Source organism: Cyprinodon variegatus, unplaced genomic scaffold (assembly GCF_000732505.1).
Source record: "Cyprinodon variegatus isolate N-32 unplaced genomic scaffold, C_variegatus-1.0 Scaffold616, whole genome shotgun sequence".
Classification (NCBI taxonomy): Eukaryota; Metazoa; Chordata; class Actinopteri; order Cyprinodontiformes; family Cyprinodontidae; genus Cyprinodon; species Cyprinodon variegatus.
In genome coordinates this window covers 127468-148826 of record NW_015151069.1, presented here as the reverse complement: position 1 = coordinate 148826, position 21359 = coordinate 127468, and the positions used below count along the sequence as shown (strand labels likewise).

The window sequence follows — 21359 nt, the reverse complement described above, 5'->3', positions numbered from 1 at the left end:
GTTCTCCTCCCTTTACAAAGAACCCAAAAGTCAGCCATGATAAGTAGCTTCCTGAAGAATTGATTTAAAATGGGAAATGCGGAAAAAAAAGCCCTCTAAGCCAAAGAAACCAGAGCACTCTACAGCTGGAAAAATGATCACGAGACTTATCTATTAAACATCTTGTTTTTTCATATCATTGTTTAGATAGTTGTCTTTTTATATATACATGTACCTACACAGTATGCATTCCCACACCCATTTTTTTTCTAGATTCTTTAATAAGGCACAAAGCTTAGATGGTGATTTGATGAGCACCAAAAGCCTCTCTGAGCTGGAAGACTAAATCCTAGCAGAGAAAACCTCATGTTACAGTGGGAAGTGGTCAATGGGGCCGAGAGGTCTGAAAGGAAAATTGAAGACGATGAATGAAGGTTTGGGCCTCTTTGGGCAGTGGCCCAGGATCAGTAAGAAAGGGAGTGAGAAAAAGAGGAGAGGGGCTAAAAGGGAGTTTTCTAAAAGACCAGTGAACCTTTGCTTTAGTCAGTTTGTAGTGATGACTGGTGGTATATGAATTAATATTCTTGTTAGAAACAACATGGTAGCAAAAATGGTTGTGGTAAGTCCAGACTCTTTTTTTAAAGGTATTCCAATCGAACAGTAATTTGCATTTAGTAAAAGTGGCACTTTTAAAAAGCTTTAAAAAAGTAACGCTTTTCTTTGTGGCTATGACAACCTTAATGTAGGACTTTAATTTTGAAAATTCTTTAAAAACAGTTCAATTTGTTCTTTAACATTTCTGTAGCCTTTTTTCTGGAAAGCATAATACTATAAAATATAGATATAACCAATATCAGCCCAATAGTGCTGAGTTAATAGTAAAGACATAAAATCACCAAATCCTGAATGGTATAAAGAAATTGTTGTTTTATATAAACACAGGGGCAACCTTTAGAAGCTGTTTGCAGAAAAATGTTGACCCAAAAGCTACGTTAAGACATATTCCTATCACATAGATGTATGATGTTTTTTAGGAAACTTTATGATCTTTGTAATACTGCTTCAGAACTTGCAGTGGATTTGTTGCTGTGGTTAAGCCCATGATCTTCTTGTAGATCCATTTAGGTCAAAGCTTTATCAAAAAGGTTTTATGTTTTCTCTGAATAAACATTAAGTAACTTTTATAACCACTGGGGTTGCTAGATGTTTAACTTCCTGGTTCAGCACCCCTAAAATAAATGAGAAACATTGCACTGTTGCTATATGGAACAGTCTGACTCTGTTTGGAAACTGATAGACCACTTTGGATCAGCAGATCGAGAAGTTATGGAGATCCTTGTAAAGACTAGGAGCTCCACTCTCAGAGAACTTCACCTCTTTAGATTGAATTCTGCATCAGAGAAAAAAAAATGTATCATCAGCTAAAGACTATGTATGGCTTGTTGCCTTACAACACATTTTTGCTCAATTAGCTCTCTTGTTTGCAGAAAGCTCAATCTACATTAAAGCTGCAGTTTGGATCACATGACGGATCATCCATCTGAAGTTACAAAGGTGAGTCTTGGAGAACAGCAGCCCGCATGGAACATCGATCTAGGCCAAGTGCTGTATGTTGAACTGAAAACTCATAAAATGTATCGCAAGTTAACTAAGACTGAGATAAAAACAACAACAAAAACACAGTGTTGCTTTAATCATGGCAATACCTCTACTTTGTTTTAATGTTTCTAAAATTACATTTAACTTAACACATCTAAGCTGTTCTACCTTATTTTTTTAGAGAGAAAGACATTTTTTGGCAACCCTTTCAAATGAGTTATACTTGTTCAGTTTTTGTTTTTAACACTAATCTCAAACATTCTAAATGAGGCATACGAGTCAAACGGAGCAACCCATTATAACACTGATGATGATCAATTGTGAGTTACAATACAATAGCTGCCCCTTTTTTGGCAAATAATATGTAAGCAATAGGGTGTCTTTAATTTTCCAAACACAGCTGGTCTGTTTGTGATTTGGGCAAAAAATATATATAAAAAATTATTAAATTTAACTACAGTGCCTTGGATTCCCTGTATTTTATTCTCATATTATTTTCCACTGTTTTAGTGAACGAAGTCAGAATGTTTGCGGTCACAACAAAAAAAAAATATGCCTCAGTCAAAAACCATATTCAGTTTTCACAGTGTTTTGTGGCCAAATCTATTAGCAAAAACTATTTCCAGAAGGATTTGGATTAGGAGAGTTTTCTCCACACAGATAAAAGCCAAAGGATGTCAGACACATTTTTTAAAGGTGTTATTCTCCTGGTCATGGTCTTTGGCTGGTGTTTTGTCTTGACTGGCTGAATTGATGGGAATTAATGCAAGCTTTAGGGCCTGCAGTGCTTGGTTTGGCATGGACTCTCCAAAGCCTTTACCTTTCAGTACTTTCCCAGCTCAATAAAAACCAGTATTTTTCTACAGTCTGTCCTAGCTCTCTGTTTTATGCTGCATCCCAAAAGCCTGGTCGTAACAAAACTGACTGGTTGTCCAGGATTTAGAACTTGTAGCTCATCGTTGGAACACACACAGAAAAGTCCATTTGAAGGAGCCAGAACAGCAACTTTATGGGTAAAATCTTACTTTTATCAGTGCCTTTTATTTAAAGGTTATAGAGTGTGAGTGCACTTTGCTGATGAGGTGTAGGGATGAACAGATTTTTCAATCACGCAAACTTTTATCTGGCGTTATGCTCTTTCATTTCAAATGCCTTCACTGGGGGAAAACTTAAACCAAAAGGGTAATAATGGAACTACGCTGATTGGGAGAGATTTTATTTTTTCCAAGACTACTGTAGCTTGTCACTTCATGCCTCACCTTAACAGTTGTGTAGTTGCTGCTTTCCTGAATGTGCAGCAGTGTGCCGCTCTTGCTTCGCGTCCTGAACTTGACCTCCAGGCTGCTTGGACCGGTTGCATCAGATGCCCCACCCTGCAGCGCGTGCCTTAGCAGGACATCACGTTTAGGGCCCTGTTTCAGAGCGTAGTCAAGGCGGCCGGTACCATCCAGTGACAGGGCAGTGTCTGCTGTCATGTCTGTAGAAAAGACAGAACGTGCTTAAAGACCCTGTTGATGTCGAAGACGCTTCTTAATGCCTGGTGAAATTTCCTCTTTGCTCGCAATGGGCTGTGGTTTTATTTACTTTTTTTATTATTATTTTCCCAATTCCACTTCCTCAGCCAAATATTTGTCCCCATGCTCTCACCAGTGGTTACAAATACATTCCAGTATGAGAGGGAATCCCCAGAACAGCCCATGTGACTTGAGTACACATTAAATCCTTATATTTACGGTCTCATGGACCGAGGCTTATATTAAGAACCGTACCAAAATGCTTGATATTTTAATGTAATCCACAAAATCTAATGTAATACCCAAGTATTTGTTTACTAACTATATAAACCTAAGCCTATAAGTGCATAACGTGATTTTATGTTCCAGAAACCTCTAATAGCTTGTGCTTTAGCCAAATATGAATGTAATGAAAGTAAACATAGGCTCTGATGCTGTCATACAATCAGAATGTACAGCTAAAAAAATCTGTGAAATCAAAACCATAACCATGAAAAGCGTCAAAGATATATATAGCATAATAAGTTTTCATAAAAAAAAAAAAAAAAAAAAGTATTTTGACCCACTAAGTTTCCTTTTTGTCATTTTGAAAAGCTCTAATACTATTTTAGTTTTTTGTTAATCGGTATGGAGGAGCGGCTGCACGCTGGCACAATTTGTATGAAAGACCTTGGGTCTTTCTTTACATATTCTGTATGCATGAGGAATATTTCTGGGTAATTCTAGGTTCTCAATTTTCCTCCTGCGGTGAATAAACATATTACTTTGATTGGAAACTTAATGTCCATTTGATGTACTTCCATGGCTGTGTGTCTCAGCACACAAGCAGTAGAGGATTGATGTTTGAATGAGATAAAATAATAAAATCCTTAGAAAATGTTAACTTAATGTGTAAACAATACGTATTATTGCTACAACTAATTTAAGAGAAGTGGGAAAAAAGTAGTTTAGTCAGAGTTTAGGGGGGGTCAGCATATACATATTAACCAAACACAAGAAGTTTGTTCATTTATAATTTGACAACAGTTTAATAAAACAATAATGAAATAAAAACTGGAAAATCAGAGTTGGACACTGCTACATTTTTGCATTTTAGGGAACATCTGTCCTCTGTGTTAACATGGAGTGTCAGATTGAAGAAACTCAGGTTAAGTTCTAGACATTATTGATTAGTTATACTGTAAATGCTCTTCTAGTTCCAGCCTGCTTTGTAAACCCAGAATTAGAACCAAACGAGGAGAAGCAGCATTTAGGTCCTATGCTCCACCTATCTGAAACAAACTCCCAGATGACTGTTAAAGTGCTGAGAGCCTTTTAAGTCAAAGTTAAAAACCCATTTGTTTCAACAGCCTATGACTGATGAAACAAATGGGGTTTCCAATTGTTTTATGTCTTTTAAGAATATATTTGCTTTTATTCTGCTATTATTTTTCTTTTATTTTATAATCTAATTCATGTAAAGCCCTTTAAAGTGTCCCTGTACTGTATTGTGCTATAAAAATAATCTTGTCTTCCCTTGCCTTTCCTTGCCTTAGGACTGCTCTGAATGAAACCTGTTCAGGGAGCGGAGGATTATTCAGCCGTTGATTAGGCAAAGCGATAACTATTGTCCACCTATGAAAGTTTGGTTTCAGCCAGTCACAGTAACAAATTAAATTGCAGGAGATGACACGAGGAACCACAAAAACATAGGCTTTTATGCTCTTGCTATTCCTCCTTCCAAGATGAAATCGTGGATTCTAACAAAACAAATGTGATAGCAGCAGCAATGCCTACATCATCTTGTGTTTTCTTGTTTATTTTGTTTCTACTGTGGGCTAAGCAGCTCTTGTTTGTATTATAGCTATATGCCTCCTTAAAACATGATATCGCTAGGGGATTGGCTAACCCATTTTTGTTAGGTCTCGAACTGTTGGAGAAGGAGAAGGACATTATGGTTTCTCATTTTTTGTTAAAGCAAAATACTTTTGAAATTCAGCTTAAGTAAAAGATATAGGATCAATATAAAACAATACAATAAAAAACAAAACAGTTCATAAAAAAATATGCATAAAATTTAGGAGGAGTCATGAGGGTTGGCCACATGGACGTATGGCGGAAATCTGGAGTCTACCTGAAATGACAGGTCGCCCTGAGTTTTGAACAGGTTCCAAGGGACCTTCAGGAGGTTCTGGTTAGATAACTACAGAGAACGGTCTAAAATATTTGATATATAGGTCAGTATCTAACTAGTACAACATGGCCGTCCAATTAAACTGAAAGGGCAAATAAGGCCCTATTAAGAGAGGCAGCACCAGCTCCACAGTTACCTTAGAGGACCTAAAGAGAAACAAAGTGAACACGAAAACACTGAGAATCTTCACCAGTATATTGCACCTGCAGAGACCCACAGCTCAGGTCGAAAAATCTTTTGACTGAACAACTGCTAGTTATAATCTTCATTAATATGATCTTTATAGGAGAGTGGCAAGAAGAAAGCGGTTCTAATACAAGGAAGGTGGTCCAGTCAGAGGAGATGGAAGTTACATTTTCTATCTTTTCAAAACACTGCCCCTTCAGTGCCACATGACAAGGGCTGCATTATGATATGGGGAGGGGTTTGACACAACTTGACTGCAGGGAGTACAAAGCTAAATATTTGACAATCCTCGAGGAAAACCTGTTGCAAAAGAACGAGACTATTGCAGGTAAGGAATGCACACAGACAAGTTGATACCCCTAACTTTTAGAACAGGTAAAAAAAAAAAAAAAAAAAAAATGTTGAACTTAATATTTTATATGCTACAAAAGGCCTTTGACAGTTGCTTTTTATTCTACAACCACCCTAAGAGGAGCTTTTCTGGTTCTGATTACTGGAATAATTTTTCTCCTAATCTGTCAAAGGAGAGCCTCGATCTCCTCTACAGCATTTATTTTTCACATGACTGCATTTGGATTAGAAAAATATGGTTCTATTTTTTCACGCTGCAAAGTCAACCTGCAAATTTCTCCCTAAATTGAACCTGACGGCAAACACACAATAGTTTCCAGTTTTCTCAGCAATGCCACTATTTGTTTCCAGTAAGAATATGTAATCCTCAAAATTGATGTGTGCTGGTACTGCACAGGATATGGAACGTCACAATGAAACACCGAAAGTCTTTTCTATAACTTTGTACATATAGATCATGCAAAATTGACTAAATTAACAATTCAAAGGCAGATACTTACATTTCTCACAGAATTTCCCGGTAAAGCCGTCCACACACTGACACTGCTGCCAAGACCAGTGGTCCAAACAGGTTCCACCGTGTCTGCAGGGGCTGGCAGTGCAGGCTCCTTCCAGTCTTGGGCATCTATAGACACACAACCATACAAAATCCCGACAATCAGATGGGCAATTTGACAGCTAAGCCTCACAGTAAGAAGCCTGGAGGTCTGCTGTTAAAGAAACTCTAAAAACAGGAGCAGATGAGCTTTGATTTGTCTCCCGGAGCGCCAGTACAAAAACCAATACAAGAACCCAAGAGGATTAGCATATTAAAAGATCTGCCTCTGCCTACTATTCACTGCTGAGATAGAGAAGAAAATGTTCAGCAACTGCCTTTCCCCATCAAAGGTCTGCCATTCGTGGTTAAAAAAACATCTTTTAAAAAGTCTCAGGGGATAAAAAAGTGTGAACAGATGTCCCACAGCAGGAGCAATGAAGGTTGGAGACGATGGAAGGATGAGAAAAAAGGGGAAAAATGCAGACGGTAAAAGAATGGGAGCGGGGGGGCTGCAGACCTGTCAAGGATGCCACGCGATGCCAATGCCTGACTGGGCTCCAGTGGACGTCCGTTGACGGCGAGCTCCATGATGCAGCCCACAAAGTCGTGGGTGGCGATCTGACCACGGCGGTGAAGGACGGGTTCTATCGACCTGACGCCGCCGACCGAGAGCCGGTTAGGGTGCACATCCAGGATCCTGTGAAAACAGGCACGCAAACAAGCACATTCTCAGACATCCAAAAGCTCCCAAAATGCATTTAACTGTTTTCCAGTTTCTTTAAAGCCCACAAAAAAAGGTTTGGGTCAGAGAGTTTAAAGCAACACTGTGTACGCTTTAGACACTAGGGGCAGTAGACCTGTAACTTCCAAGCTTAGCCCCATTTAAAGCAATTGGGGACATTTGCTAGTCACACCTCTCAAAGAGCTTTACACTAAGATGACCTCCACCCTGTTACACAACACATATAATGATTCACAGATCAGTAGACTACCTGAAGTTAAACACCTGGAGTTAAACACCTCGTCTAGGAGCACATCAGCATTTGACAGAAGGAAGTTGCAATCAAACCCACCACTTGCAGATTGCAAGGCGACCAATCTTCCCACTAATCCAGAGTTACCCTAAAGCATTAGCTACTGTGTTTGTGTGTGTGTGTGTCAGATTCTCCTACCAGTCGGTGTGTACAGCCACGTTGCTAACAGCGCAGTACCCTGGTTCCTGGTCCTCACCACACAGATCCACGGTAAGGGAGGCTGCCTGTGAAATGACAAAAACACAACAGACGCTGTTTCAGGAAGGAAGCTGAAAGCCACTTTGTCTGAAAGAATTCCTGACATCATGGGAAACAACCTGAATCATTCCTGGCAGACTATGTCTGACGGAGACTCGTCATTTATTCTCATCTATGACGGCAAATCCATCCATATACAGTTATTTTAAAACGTATCTGTGGCTCCTTTTCTAACATTTTAACACAAACTTAAATGTAAATAATTTCACAAAAATCTCTCTCTGTACATTCATGATAATCTCCATACATCAATACTTTAGAGCCATATTTGCTTTAATTACAGCTCAAGTTCTTCAGGGTTGGTTCTTCTATTAACGCTTTCCTTTCCTGAAATATCATTCATCCCTGCTGCCATCAGACTTCACACTCCCACTGCACTATAACCTGGTGTAATAACGCTGCAATAACTTATACTATTTATCTATTTAACAAATCAGAAACTACACTTTACCTGCCACCACTTCACTGTACATAAGATACTGTATATATAAACCACCTTACTTAGATTTTACCGTTCACTGTATATATCTGGATACATTGTATATCCTTCATACACCTTTACCTCTATTGTGCACCTCCAATTGTTTAAAAAGCCAATGTCACAATTGAATTTCTCCATTGTGAAATCAATAGTTCTATTCTATTCTATTCAAATCATTATAGCCATATGGCCATTCTATAGTATATAATCATGCATTGCCAATGGACCATGCTCTTTAAATTTCATTTATTGATTATCAACTAGAGTTCTGTCAAGTCATGTGAGTTTGGGATACTGTTTAATAACATAGACCTCTGGTAATCTATTCCACAACTTCATCCCTGTCCTGCTTGCTTTGGTCCTTGGACTCTGATGCTTTATTTCCCCCACTGGTATTCTGTAATAATTGTCTCAGGCTTTCAACCAAGCTGACAAAAAAAAAGAGAAGATCTATTATAAGGACATTAGAATCCAAAGCTACTGTAATCTGGCTGGGTTTCATTATAAATAAAATAAAATCTGTTTTTTTTTTATATTTATAAAGAGTTTACCTCTTTTCAAAGCTATTTGGTGGTGGTTTGTATAGAACTTTTTTGATAAAAACAAAATTCCACCCTATAAACCGTTTTTAAAAATGTATCCATTTATCTATGCTATGTATTTATGTAGGTATATATTTTTTCCCCTCCAGTCCAAGATGCATGTTAAGATTAATATGAGTTTTCAAATTGGCCGTAGGAGTTAGCCTAAGCATGCCTAGTCGTCTGGCTCTCTCTTGTAGCCCACTGATAGACAGATTGGCCATTCAGGGAGTAGCTCCCCTCTCATCCAGAGGCATTTGGGACGGGTTCCAGGTCCCCCTTCCTAACCTTTACAGTATTTATAATGTGAAACTAACAGGATGGATGCTAAACATGCCGCAATGTTAACTGATTAGACGCTACAGGTCCTCTGTGCCCAATTACCTCCCTTATTTGTACAAGCTAATCAAAATATTCAGCACTAAAATCAGCAGATTTATTATCAGCTTTATTGCAACTAACTTTGAAAATGTTTCACTAAATAAACAAATTCTGTTTAACTTAAACAGACGGTAAGCTTTTTTGAGACAAAGTGATTATTTTATGTCTTGTAAAGAGTTAAAAGAGATGATCCAAATTACTTCTTAACTCTATGCTATTAAAATACACCATGTGATTGCAGACAGATGCGGTTTATTTTAGTTAGGTAGGTAGATGAGAAGCCAGACTGCTGATGAGAGAAAAATATAATAGGACAATCAACACTTTGATTCAAAGCAAGAAGGTAAGGGGTTTATTCACCAACAGGTAAAGGTTTCTCACAGTTTTCCCGCAAACATCACAGGTCATATTTTTGTGGAGCTAACATAACTTCTCATAGATTTCTTTTATGATCTGACACTGTTGGTTTGAACAGAGCATCATAGTGTGCTTAGCATTTTCTACTGACACATTACGCGCTAACGAGGTGGAGGACAAAGTACTTCCCAACAAAAGTGTGCATCTAAGTAGGCAAATTAATGCTTTATCTAAAAAGACTGTAGTATCAAAAATATCAAACTCTGAATTTGAAAATAGATTTTAGTGCCTAAATTTCTGGTAGATTTTTTTCTCCTCACATTTAATGAACTTACTATACATGAAGTATGCCATTTTTTTTTTTTACTTTTGTTCGTAGCACTTTGAAATAAGCTACGAGGTACACTATAACTATTATTTTGTATCGTCATCATTTTTTTTTCAATTATCACTATCGTCTTCATCTCCATGACTGTGAACCTCATCTTTCTTCTAGGAACATTTCTCAAACTAGCAGTAATCAAACAGTTATAAGAAGATCATGCCCTTAATCTCTCTCAGCATCCAGTTCATGCTTTTACTAAGGTTTTGGTTCCATGTGAAAGGATGATCGTCATTCAGTTTATTTCTATAGCGCCACTTCACAACATGTCATCTTAAGGCACTTTACAGTTCACCAGATTATACGGTCATTTAGGAGTTAATGGGAACTTAGCTCTCTATAACACATTTAGACAAACCCTTTTTGTTATTTGATTTAAATATTTGATAAGGAAGTGGCACAGAAATGCCAAACATTTTCAGTTTCCTGTTTTTCCGTCAGTGCCAGTAAAGCATTTGCCCAGATGTGTGTTGTATTTTCTGTGTTCTGATGTGGCGAACAAGCCCAGGAGGAAGAAAAGAAATGTGCCGGCGAGGAAACTGTCCGGAAAAGTGTGTGAAAGTGTTGAAAAACTGGAGCAATTACGCTCCACCTCTCCTGGAGTTTAAGTCAACATGGACCACACTGCCCCGGATCTCTGACACAAATCATCCAGTGGAGCATGACCCTACAGGGCCAGCATACCCACACACACATATGATCCTCTGTTCAGTCTCACACATAGATTCAGTAGAGCTGTACAAAGAAGCAACATTTAAAAAAAAACAAGAAAGAATTAGAAATTAGAAGTAAATGATACATAGAAGAATGAAGAATGCCTTTTTGTGTGTTGTTGATACTGATTCGTTTGTCCCTTGATAAAGTTTGTGGAGGGACTTTACTTTTGCTGTTCTATGCCTGTTTTAAACAAAACAAAAGCTTTCTGGTGATGCTGTTTGACAGCACACAAAACTAGGCTGTCAGATTGCATTTTATAAATGCCTCCAGGATTTTAGGTTTTCTTATTAACTAAAAACAAGCTACCCTGTTTATACAGGCGTGTTTCTTAATTTAATCTTAGGTCATTTCCATTTTGGGATTAATAACATTTTTGAAATCAATTGAATTGAATTTGTACTCTACCCTCAATCACTCAGGCTCTGTTATTTGTGTGTAATTCCATCCATACTTTCCCTCTTTTATAGTTAGCTTAATTACAGTATCATTACAAAGGCATTTTTTATCTTTCAAACAAAAATACCTTCGTTACATTATACAGAATTTATTTCAGTAGAAATGAATCTATTTTCCTGCTTTCTTTTATTTACATCTGCAGTGAAGCATCTAAGATGAATGCTTAATTAAAACCTAAAGCACTAAAAATATTTTAAAACCTAATTTTAAAGTAGTCATCACTCTGACACCTGAGTTACAGAGAATGTGAGAGTAACTCGTTTTTACTTGTGTGTGTGGGCTTGTTGTTTAAGGAAGAGAAGACCATGAGTGTGCTCTCCACAAGGTGCAATTTTCTCAATGTATTTAGTTGTTGAATGTTGCTAACTTTAGCCAGTCTTGCCTAAAGGTGCAATTCCTGCTTGTGCAACTTTTTACCTTTTGTGTAGGAGACCAGTAAACTATGGTAAACAATGTTTTGCAATCTGTAAATGTTGCTGAGGTTGTATCCACATGAACGTGTATACACACTGATTACATTTTTGTACCCTTGTGAGAAAAATAGAGCTATGGAAAGGCGTCTAAATTAACTTAATTTGAAAAATCATTCACCATTCTCCTGTTTAGTTGTTTCTTTACTAGCCAGAACCTCTCATGAAGCTAGACCATTTATAGATCAGTACTTCTATGTTCTATTTGCATGTCTGCTTCTGTGTCTTTAAAACCCCAGTCGGCCTCAGTAGAAGGCCGCTCACACTGAGACTGATTCTGTAGGCGGATTCCTTCCTTAAAAGGGAGTTTTCCTCTCCACTGTTGCTGCATGCATGCTAGGTGTGAATGATTGCTGTAGGGTCAACTTCAAAATGCAAGAGAACATTTTTGCCACATGCTCATCCAGGGGCAGAGAATCCTGTGAATTCTTGAGATGACACATGTTGTAAATTGGCACTGAATATATTAACTGAATTGAAATGAACAGCTTCAGTCTCACTTTTTCCCTCTGCTTTAATGCCAGAAGGAAAAGCACTGATTCTCCTTTTAAAACAAGTTTTATCAGACCAGACCAACCCACTAATAGAACTATGATTATTTTATGCATTTAAAAAGGATTTGATTGCTAATCTACATCCAGACACAATGTTGCTGGAAATGGTTTCAAACATCTCCTCTCCTCTCTGTCTGATCACTCTGAGACTTCAAGGAGAAATCTGGCTGTGGTTTCGGCCTGTTTTTGAGATCATACGTCAGGAACAGGAACTGGGGACTGACCTGATGCCCAACCATAGAAATGACCCACATCAACTTCTGCAAACACGACCATTAGCTGCGCTTTACAGCCCCATAGGGAGCTGGCGTTACAGTCCTAACATTTCTCACTCATTCTTCAAGAGCACCATTTTCACTGATTCACAGTCCTTGATATGTGCTATATTCCTTTCATCCCCATCGCTCTGTAACTTTTAACGATTTTACCAGCTTCCTATGAAAACTCTCTGCCCTACAGGGAACAGCAGATTTGACGTCCAGCAGGACTGAAGCATTAGGAGGGAACTGACAGAACCTGATCAGGCTTTTTTCCCCTCTGTTTGCCACAGTGCTGTCGGCATGGAGGAGACTCACATTCAGAGCACGAGAGACACATTTTCATATTTCAGAGTCCTTCTGGATTCTGGTTTCATAAATCCTAGCAACCATAATATGTAATTACAGACTATAAAAACCATAAGCTGAGCTATCAGTGGTTTGGGGTTTTAATTATCATCTGAAGAGACTAAAGCCAAAAAAGACTGTAGGTTTAAGCAGTAAAAGCTCAGGACATAAATGTGTTGAATACAGTTCTTTCTGTTGATCCCTCTTATGGTGACTAGATCTGTTAAATGAATAATGACCATAAGCTTGTTAATGGAGAGTGTTGGCCTAGTGGTTAGAGAAATGTGCTTGTGCTTTAAGAAGGTTGTATGTATCTGGTACGATCCCCACAGCCTCTACTCTGGGTTCCTGAAAAAAAACCTTAACCCCACACTGCTCCCTGGGTGCCACACAGTGGCAGCCCACTGCTCCCCAAGGGGATGAGTCAAATGCAGAGAGTGAATTTCCCTATTGTGGGACAATAAAGGGATTTACAAGCTTGATTTAAGACATGCATCTTACCATCCCAGCTCTCCTGGCGATAACTGTGTGGAACTGGCCATCTGAAACTTTGATCATGGTCATCAGTTTGTAGGTCCCACTGCCCAGGTTAAAGGAAAAACGCATCTTGCCCTCAAAGATCTCCAAAGCCAAGAACTCCGCCTTGTCGCCTGTTTGATTGTCGTGGTTGTACATCAGCAGAGCGTTGCTCATCAGGGTGGCAAACTTGATGTAGATGTAGTTATTGTTGGGATCCAGAGATGGAAACTCCATGTAGGAGAGCTCCTCAAAACCATAGCTGTTCAGTTCGCAGTGTTTACCAAAAACCCCTGAGGAACAAGCATACCAGAAAAAGATTGGTCCAAAAACAAAATATCTACAAATCAAATTGAAATCTTACATAATATGTTTACACTGAATCAAGCAAATCCTCATCTTGTGAAATGGCCTTGCAAAAACTACCTAAATTGTAATAAAACATAGAGGGCAATGAAGATGAAGATGGTGGAGCATTTCCACAACAAACGGGTTTGAGAATGATTAAAGCGCAAATTTTAAAATATAAGTCAGCCAAATTTTCTTGAAATAAATGTATTTCACCTGTATTTGGGCAGGTAGGTAACACAATTTTTTAAAAGAAAAAGATGATTTATGTTTAAAATAAAAGAAGCATCACTTTACAACAAGGCTCCCATAATAAATGGCTAACAAATACTTTACAGATGTGTTATAGGTTAATCTATCTGTAAAATTGATAGATGCTATTATGCAGTCAACATATTATGCATAAATTACTACAATAATGACTTAGTTTGCTAAGAAGGTGGTAACTAAGTCTGAAATGTTTAATAGAAATGATTCTAGATATATACAGTTGAGCAGCTTATAGCTCATAGTAAGGATATATATATAAAAAAATAATATAAACATATGACTGTAAATTTACAGTTATAATATTTTCATTTTTTTTTCTTCAGATCATCATATCCACCTGCTTAAATAGGGCAAATACACATCATTTAAGAAATGTTGAGCTGTTTTTAGGTCAGTTTTTGCAGTGTTTTTCCTAATTAATCATTTATCCTGCAATTTCTTTTTTTTTCAACCATGTCACCCTGCAAGTTTCCTTTCATTACTTACCGAACGGACAGTGACAGTAATATCCATCCAACCGATTCTGACAGGAGCCGCCATTAAAACAAGGGTTACACTCACAGTGATTGATGATGGAATCACACGTTTTGCCTGAGTTCACAAAACAACGCAAATTAAAATGGAATGGGGTGGTGGAAAAAAAACAAAAAATAAAAACACAGAAGACAATGCTCAATACTGAATCATGCTAACTATTCATGACATCACAGCTGAGAACTGCTCTGCAAATCCCCCCAAAAAATAAAATGCTATTTTTTGGGGTGGGGGTTTCAATCATGGAAAAGTAAAATAAAGTAGATAAACCTTATGTTGTGGGATTTATTTATGAAAACATAATAGAAACCATTGTTATATTATTAATAAAACAACAATAAAGTTAAATATTCAGCTCTGTGTGAATAAGAAAGTACATCCCATTAATTAACAGCTTGTAAACCCATTTTTACTAACAGTTACTCTCAGATCGTTGTACAGGAACATTGTGGGACTGTTCCCCCTTTTTTACTAAATTAATTGCACATAAAAAAATTTAGGAGAAAAAATATTTCAACCAGTCTGGTTAGCCTATCATTGCCACTACTTCATTTCATTTCCTTCTGTTGTAGATTAGCTGCTTGTGTTTGGGATCATTGTCCTGCTGAGGACCTGCTGTAAGTCAAGATTTGTCTCTTCATCAGATTACCTCACACCAAACTAGAATAGTTTGGTATAAAATTAAGCCCAAACAATCATCATCTACTGTATGATGGCAAGGACATACTGTATGATGTATGAGGTGTTTAAGCATACTCTACTCCACTCTGGATCTAAATTTTAATCCGAGAGTCCTGTTGTTTCACAGACCTCCATGATCCATTCATCTTCTTTATGGACAAAATGTGGTAGTAAGACATTTATTCTTTCTCTAAAAAAATCTCAGAGTTTGAGATGGATTTCATTATGGTTATTTTTGCAAATTTTTGCTTTTGACTTTCTTAACATCTACTCCAATGAAGACTTTAGGCTCAACACCATAAATATACTGATGACTTAACCCATTTCAAATTGATTGGAAGCAAAAGTAACAGTAACACCACTGTTACTTTTTCCTTTGAAATTTAATAAAAGCAACAGGGATGTACTTAATTTTCCACACAAAGCTTGTTGTTCTATGACAACAATGGAGAAAATCTGGTGGGTTTTTTTTGTATAATACAACATAGGATTAAAAGATCGGACTTTTTACATAAAACACTTTTCCAAACAGAGAGTGTAATTCATTTTTTACCATGGCTAAATATCAACTGTTTTTTGGACTGTAATTATTTCATGAACAACTAACTTGATTAGAAAAAGCAAAATTATTTCAGAAAGTTGGCCAGAACAATCAGACTTCCTAACCTACTGCAGGCTTTTTTTTTTTTTTGCAGTGCAGACAGACAAACTGCTGAAATGTACATGGATGGCTGCCACATATCCAGGCATAGGTTTGACATCTTGATAAGGAATGTGACAGTGATAATAAAAACAACAGACAGAAATGATGCATGGCACATGGTACAAAAGAAACAAACTGACAGTGAACTCTGGGAGTAAATTTAATGCTGTAAATCCTGAGACATACTGCTTAATGGAGATAGATTTAGCTGCCAAAATCCTGTTATGGAGAACAGGAAGTTTAAAGTTTAAAGGGAGGGCACAAAAACTACTGTAGGTCACAAGGTTCATTTGTGCATGCGGGGAGTTCATCTTGATAAAACTTTTAAGATTTGTGGCCATTTTTATCGTGATAATAAAAAGGGACAGTAATGACTTCACTTCAGGCAAATTGCCCTGTGGAGCATGCTTTCAAAATCTCTTTCAGATGCCTCAGACAGAGGTTAAACATCAGACAGGATCCAAATGGCTGTTCAAACTATTTCCACTTAAAATCCACTCCTCTTTAATTCAGACCAATAATGCACTGTGTTCATTAAATTTCCAAATTAAGAGGCCTGATTAGATCTCTTATGAAACTGCTCATTTGTGAAATAATTCAAAACGCAGCCAAATAACAAATCCATGATGAGGAAATATGTGTGTGTAATGCAGCCGGAGCAGAGATCCTTGTGTCTGTGTGTGGTCAGAACTGCTTGTGCATGAAGGCACAAAGGGAAATAGAACACTAGTCAACTGTATATGTAGTGAAGACAGGATCTTTGACGAAGGTCAGCTTTGTATCATCCTGTTTTATTAAAGCAAACACTGCAGGCTGATATGCATCACAGCTGACACCCCCCAACTAGAAACCAAAAAAGAAAACCCAACTTGTTTGTTTGCTCAAAAAAGTGGTCTACTGGAAGCAGTAGGAGGACATATTTACACTTGTATGTGTAACCATAGTGTCTAGGACTTAAAATGTCTTTTTTTAAGTATTGACACCCCTACTCCTTTTTCACACTGTATTATTACTACAAACTCTGTTGCATTAAAAAACAGGTAAAAAATGTTTTTATCTGAATGCTTAATAGAGTGGATTTTTTCCCCCTGGCTATCAGATATAAAGGGTGACAAATTGTATATATATACTAAACTGTGTTTAAGTGTAGTACCTGCAAACCCGGATTTGCAGAGACAATTGAAGCCCCCGGGGAAGTTTTGGCAGAGAGCCCCATTCTTGCAGGGATTGGAAAGGCATTCGTTGACATCTCTCTCACAGGCCATCCCAGTGAAGCCCTCAGGACAGGTGCAGGAAAACCCCCCCACAAGATTGTGGCAGGTGCCACCATTGTGGCAAGGCGAAGGCTGGCACTCGTCGATGTCCATCTCACACAAGGCTCCTGCATATCCCGGCCTGCAGCTGCAGGCATATGGCTGCAGAGGGTGGTTGGAAACCAGGATCACAGGGACACTTTCCTCTGTCTTCATATCAGGCCCGACACTAAGACGCCGTTTGCAGCTGCCCCCGTTCTGGCATGGGTTATGTGTGCATGGATCATGGTCTACTGCATCTATTTGCACCCCACTCTGTCTGTATAAAATGTCTTTGATACTCTGGAAGAATGTGGCCACGCCGCTGGGGTTCACATATTGTCCATGGCCCCGTTTCACAGCTGCCATCAGAAAAGTCTGGTTGTTGAGCTCAAATGCTCCATAAAGCAACACCCCTGTACCTAGTCCTGCTAGCTGAGAGTTGGCAATGCGTAAGAAGCTGAGGTAGTGATTTGTGAGAAAGCTTTTGACTCCATCAGAGTGCAGTCTGATGAGAATGCTGTTGTCCACAGTGGCATTGTTGAACCCCATGAAGAAAACTTTGGCTGTGTTACTGACTGATCCATGGACACCATCACTGCTACGAATGGCTAGTTCAAATGATCCATCCGTTGAGCGAGCTTTAGATTTAAGGTTGCATGTCCCTGTAGGGATAGTGAACAGACCTGAAGATGGAGGGATAAGGGAGCAGTGGAACCGATCATGGATGTCAGGATCTTGTGGTCTGACATCTCCCAAAGAACCTCCAGCAAAGGTGTTTCCAAAGTAGTAGACATAGATGTCCATGGACCGGGTCTCTGAAGGGTTGTCATTCTGATCATTTATCTTGACGTGAACTGTTCCAGTAGAGGACATCTGAGGCACACCAGAATCCTTGATAACCACGTAGAGGTAGAAGTCACTAATCTGCTCTCTGTCAATCTCACGGCTGGTCGTTAGGATACCAGTAGAGCTGAGCCTGAAGTAGCTGTTGGCAGAGCCAGAATTCAAAAGACTGAACAGAAAAGGGCCCTGGTTAGGGGGAAGATCTGGGTCTGATGCTGTCAAGGTTGTAACTGAAGAGCCTGCTCTCTGGTTTTCCATCACCTCAGCATAGGTGGTTGTCAATGTTGGGCCGTTGTCATTGATGTCTTCCAGATTCACAATGATGGTGGTGCTACCGGTGGCAGGGGGAGTGCCTGTATCGATTGCCAGAACTGTCAGATTATAAATAGGAGTTGTCTCTCTGTCTAGCTGTGCAGCCACAGACACCTGGCCTGTTTTTGGATTTATTGTGAAGACATTTGTATTAAATTCAGGAGCGATGGAGTAAGAAAACCTGCTCCAACTGGGGACTGAGTCTGAATCCTCAGCACTTACAAAAGTGACAAGCCCCCCAGGGGATAGACCTTCACTCACTTGCACATCATACAAATCTTGAGTAAAAACAGGTGGATCATTGGCATCAAGTATAGTGATGTTCACAAAAACCTCATCAATATCTGCACCATGGATACTTCCAGCATTTTTCGCCAAAACCTTTAGAGAAACTTTCTCTTCTTTCTCACGGTCTAAAGTACCTGTGACATAAATCTGACCAGTCATCCTGTTGATACCAAAGCCTTTCTTTCTGCTCTTTCCAAAAATGAGATAGTAAACCACTCCATCCGCTCCCTGATCCCGATCACTGGCGAACACTTCTCCGACAACTGTACCTCTTGGAGCAGCTTCTGAGATCTCAAAGTAGTACTGTTTCGAGACGAAGCGAGGAACATATTCGTTGGCTCCCTTTAGCTGAATATTTATGTTGGCGAAGCTGCAACGCTCCTCATCTGGGATGTTGAAAGCCTTCACTGTTAAATGGTAGATCTGCTTTGCCTCATAGTCCAAGAAGCCCTGGGTTGTGATGGTGCCGGTATTAGGATCAATAACAAACAAGTCACTGTCTGATGACTGAATTACATATGCAATGACAGCATTCAATCCTGAATCTCTGTCTGTAGCATTCATTTTGAGCACCGTGGTGCCACTGGGAACATTCTCTTGCACATAGGGGAAGTACTCATCAGGATCAAAAACAGGAGGGTTGTCGTTCACATCAGTCACTTGAACAGTGACTGAGACATAACTTGTTTTGGAAATCCAGCCACCATCAGAAGCAGAAACTCTTAGTTCATACTGTTGTTGTTCTTCATAGTCCAAAGGACGAGCTAAGGATAACACACCTGTTTTACTGTTTAGTGCAAAATACTCCTCATCGTTACCAGAGGTTATACTGTAAGTGATTAGGCCATTCATTTCTTTATCTTTGTCTCTTGCAGACAGAGTTCTTATTGCTGTTCCCACAGCAAGGCTTTCAGGTACTGTGGCTGAGATTTGACTTTGTGAGAACTCTGGTGTGTGATGATTTTCTTCTGTCACTATAATCCTTGCTGTCGTTTGTGCAGACAGTGGAGGGTTTCCTTTGTCCCTTGCAGTGATGTCAATAAGGAAAATCTTATTTATATCTGACGTGAGGGAAGAAGCGACTGTTACCCACCCACTGATTTTGTCTAGTTTGAATTTACTTGAACTATTTCCTCCTGTTATAAGGTACTCAACCTCAGAATTAAGGCCAAAATCTTTCCTGTCATAGGCTGTGATTTTCATCAGTCTGGTGCCCACTTTGACACTTTTAGTTACAGGGGTGAAGTAACTGGTGGAATCGAACTCAGGAGGATTGTCATTACTGTCTACAATGTTTACAATCACTGTTGTTTCACTCATTAAAGGCTTCACCGCTCTGTCTGAGGCTGTCACAATAAAGCTATGCCTGTTTATATTCAGACTACCAGGACCAGTTGAGTTCTGATATTTCAACTGTTGCTTAATGAACACCTCTCCAGAGCTGGCATTGATTCTGAAATACTCTGACTGGGATCGGATGAAGTAAAAAATTTTGCCATTAACACTCTCATCTGGATCTGTGGCTGAGACCTGTGTGACTAATGAACCCACCTCTGTGAGTTCAGGGTAGTCCAGGTAATAAGACGGTCGGCTAAATCTTGGCGCATTGTCATTTATATCTGTAATGAAAATTGTTACGTCTGTGCTTACTGTCCAGCCAGAGTCATGAGCAGACACTTTAACGTTGTAGTGTTCAGTGTCTTCTCTATTAAGTGGCCTGCTGATAGTTATATCCCCTGTGTTTGGATTAATATTAAATGGAAGGCTATTATCTGTCACAGAGTAGCGGCTAACTGCGTTTGAACCAGCGTCCTCATCCGTTGTGGTAACTCTGGTAACGGTGTAGCCAACAGGTGCATTTTCAGCCACTGTTGCACTAAATATTTTTGAAAACCTGGGAGCATTATCGTTCACATCAAGCACAGTAATTAGAACCTTAACTGCCGTGCTTTTTGGTGGTGAACCTCGATCTGTGGCTTTCACTTTTAGTGTGTAAAGTGGCACTTTCTCTCGGTCCAGCGGCCTGGTGGATCTTATCTCACCAGTGGCACGGTTGATGCTGAAACTGTTCTCCTTGTTGCCCTCAGAAATGGCATACTCTAGCTGTCCACTGGCACCACTGTCCAGATCAACAGCTGTGACCATAAGGACACTCTGGGGTGAAAGGTTTTCTAGTATTTCAGCGTGAAATGGGTCGTTGCCAAACACCGGATGGTTGTCATTTACATCCAGAACTGTTATCTCTAATTTCTCATAGGAAGAGTAAGGGGGGAAACCTTGATCTCGGGCCTCAATCCACAGAACGTACTTGGAAATCTGCTCATAATCAAGTGGATGTCTAATCGATAACTCCCCTGAAAGCTGATCTATGTGAAAAGCATTATCAATATTGCCACTTGCTATGTAATATGACAGTGGTCCACCTCTCATAGAGGAGCCTGTTACTGTTGTAACAATGTGGTTTATTGGCTGATTCTCCAGAAAGGTAAATGCCCGTTCCTTTAGCTTTATTACTGGGAAGCTTCCTCCAGTGACAAATCTCACTGTCACGGTGGTCGAATCCATTCTCGGGTTAGCTCCACCGTCCTTTACGCGAACTGTCAGGGTAACCTCTGAACTGCCAGACAGCCTCTCATTGGCAGTGATGGCACCTCTTACTGGGTCAATCTTAAATTTCTCAGAGTTTCGACCCATCAGGGAGTAGTGTAGCTGGGCATTAGAGCCTGCGTCCTCATCTGTGACAGTGACAGCAAAAACCAGGGAGCCTAAAGACAGAAATGGACAAGAAAAGAATGATATGTCTGCTCCTAAAAAATTAAACTGTGTAAGACAGTAATATAAGCTCTACTTCTTAAGAAAACAAACAAAAAAACAAGCATAACAGTGCATGAGTAGTTAAGAAACATAATGTTTCAAATATGCTTTTATTTGGGTGCGGGCTCTAAAAAGTTTT

At 39.2% G+C, this 21359-nt stretch overlaps 1 protein-coding gene across 1 annotated transcript in view; it reads right to left on the bottom strand.

The window, feature by feature from the left end:
• Positions 1–21359, bottom strand: part of fat4 (FAT atypical cadherin 4) — a 140087-nt gene that overhangs the window by 7295 nt on the left and 111433 nt on the right. Inside the window, exons 9-15 of the mRNA XM_015392947.1 lie at positions 16822–21171; positions 14237–14341; positions 13118–13425; positions 7513–7598; positions 6858–7037; positions 6303–6427; positions 2838–3055 (exon numbers count right to left, since the gene is read on the bottom strand). Coding sequence (XP_015248433.1) covers positions 2838–3055; positions 6303–6427; positions 6858–7037; positions 7513–7598; positions 13118–13425; positions 14237–14341; positions 16822–21171 — 5372 coding nt within the window. The remainder of the gene's footprint in view (positions 1–2837; positions 3056–6302; positions 6428–6857; positions 7038–7512; positions 7599–13117; positions 13426–14236; positions 14342–16821; positions 21172–21359) is intronic.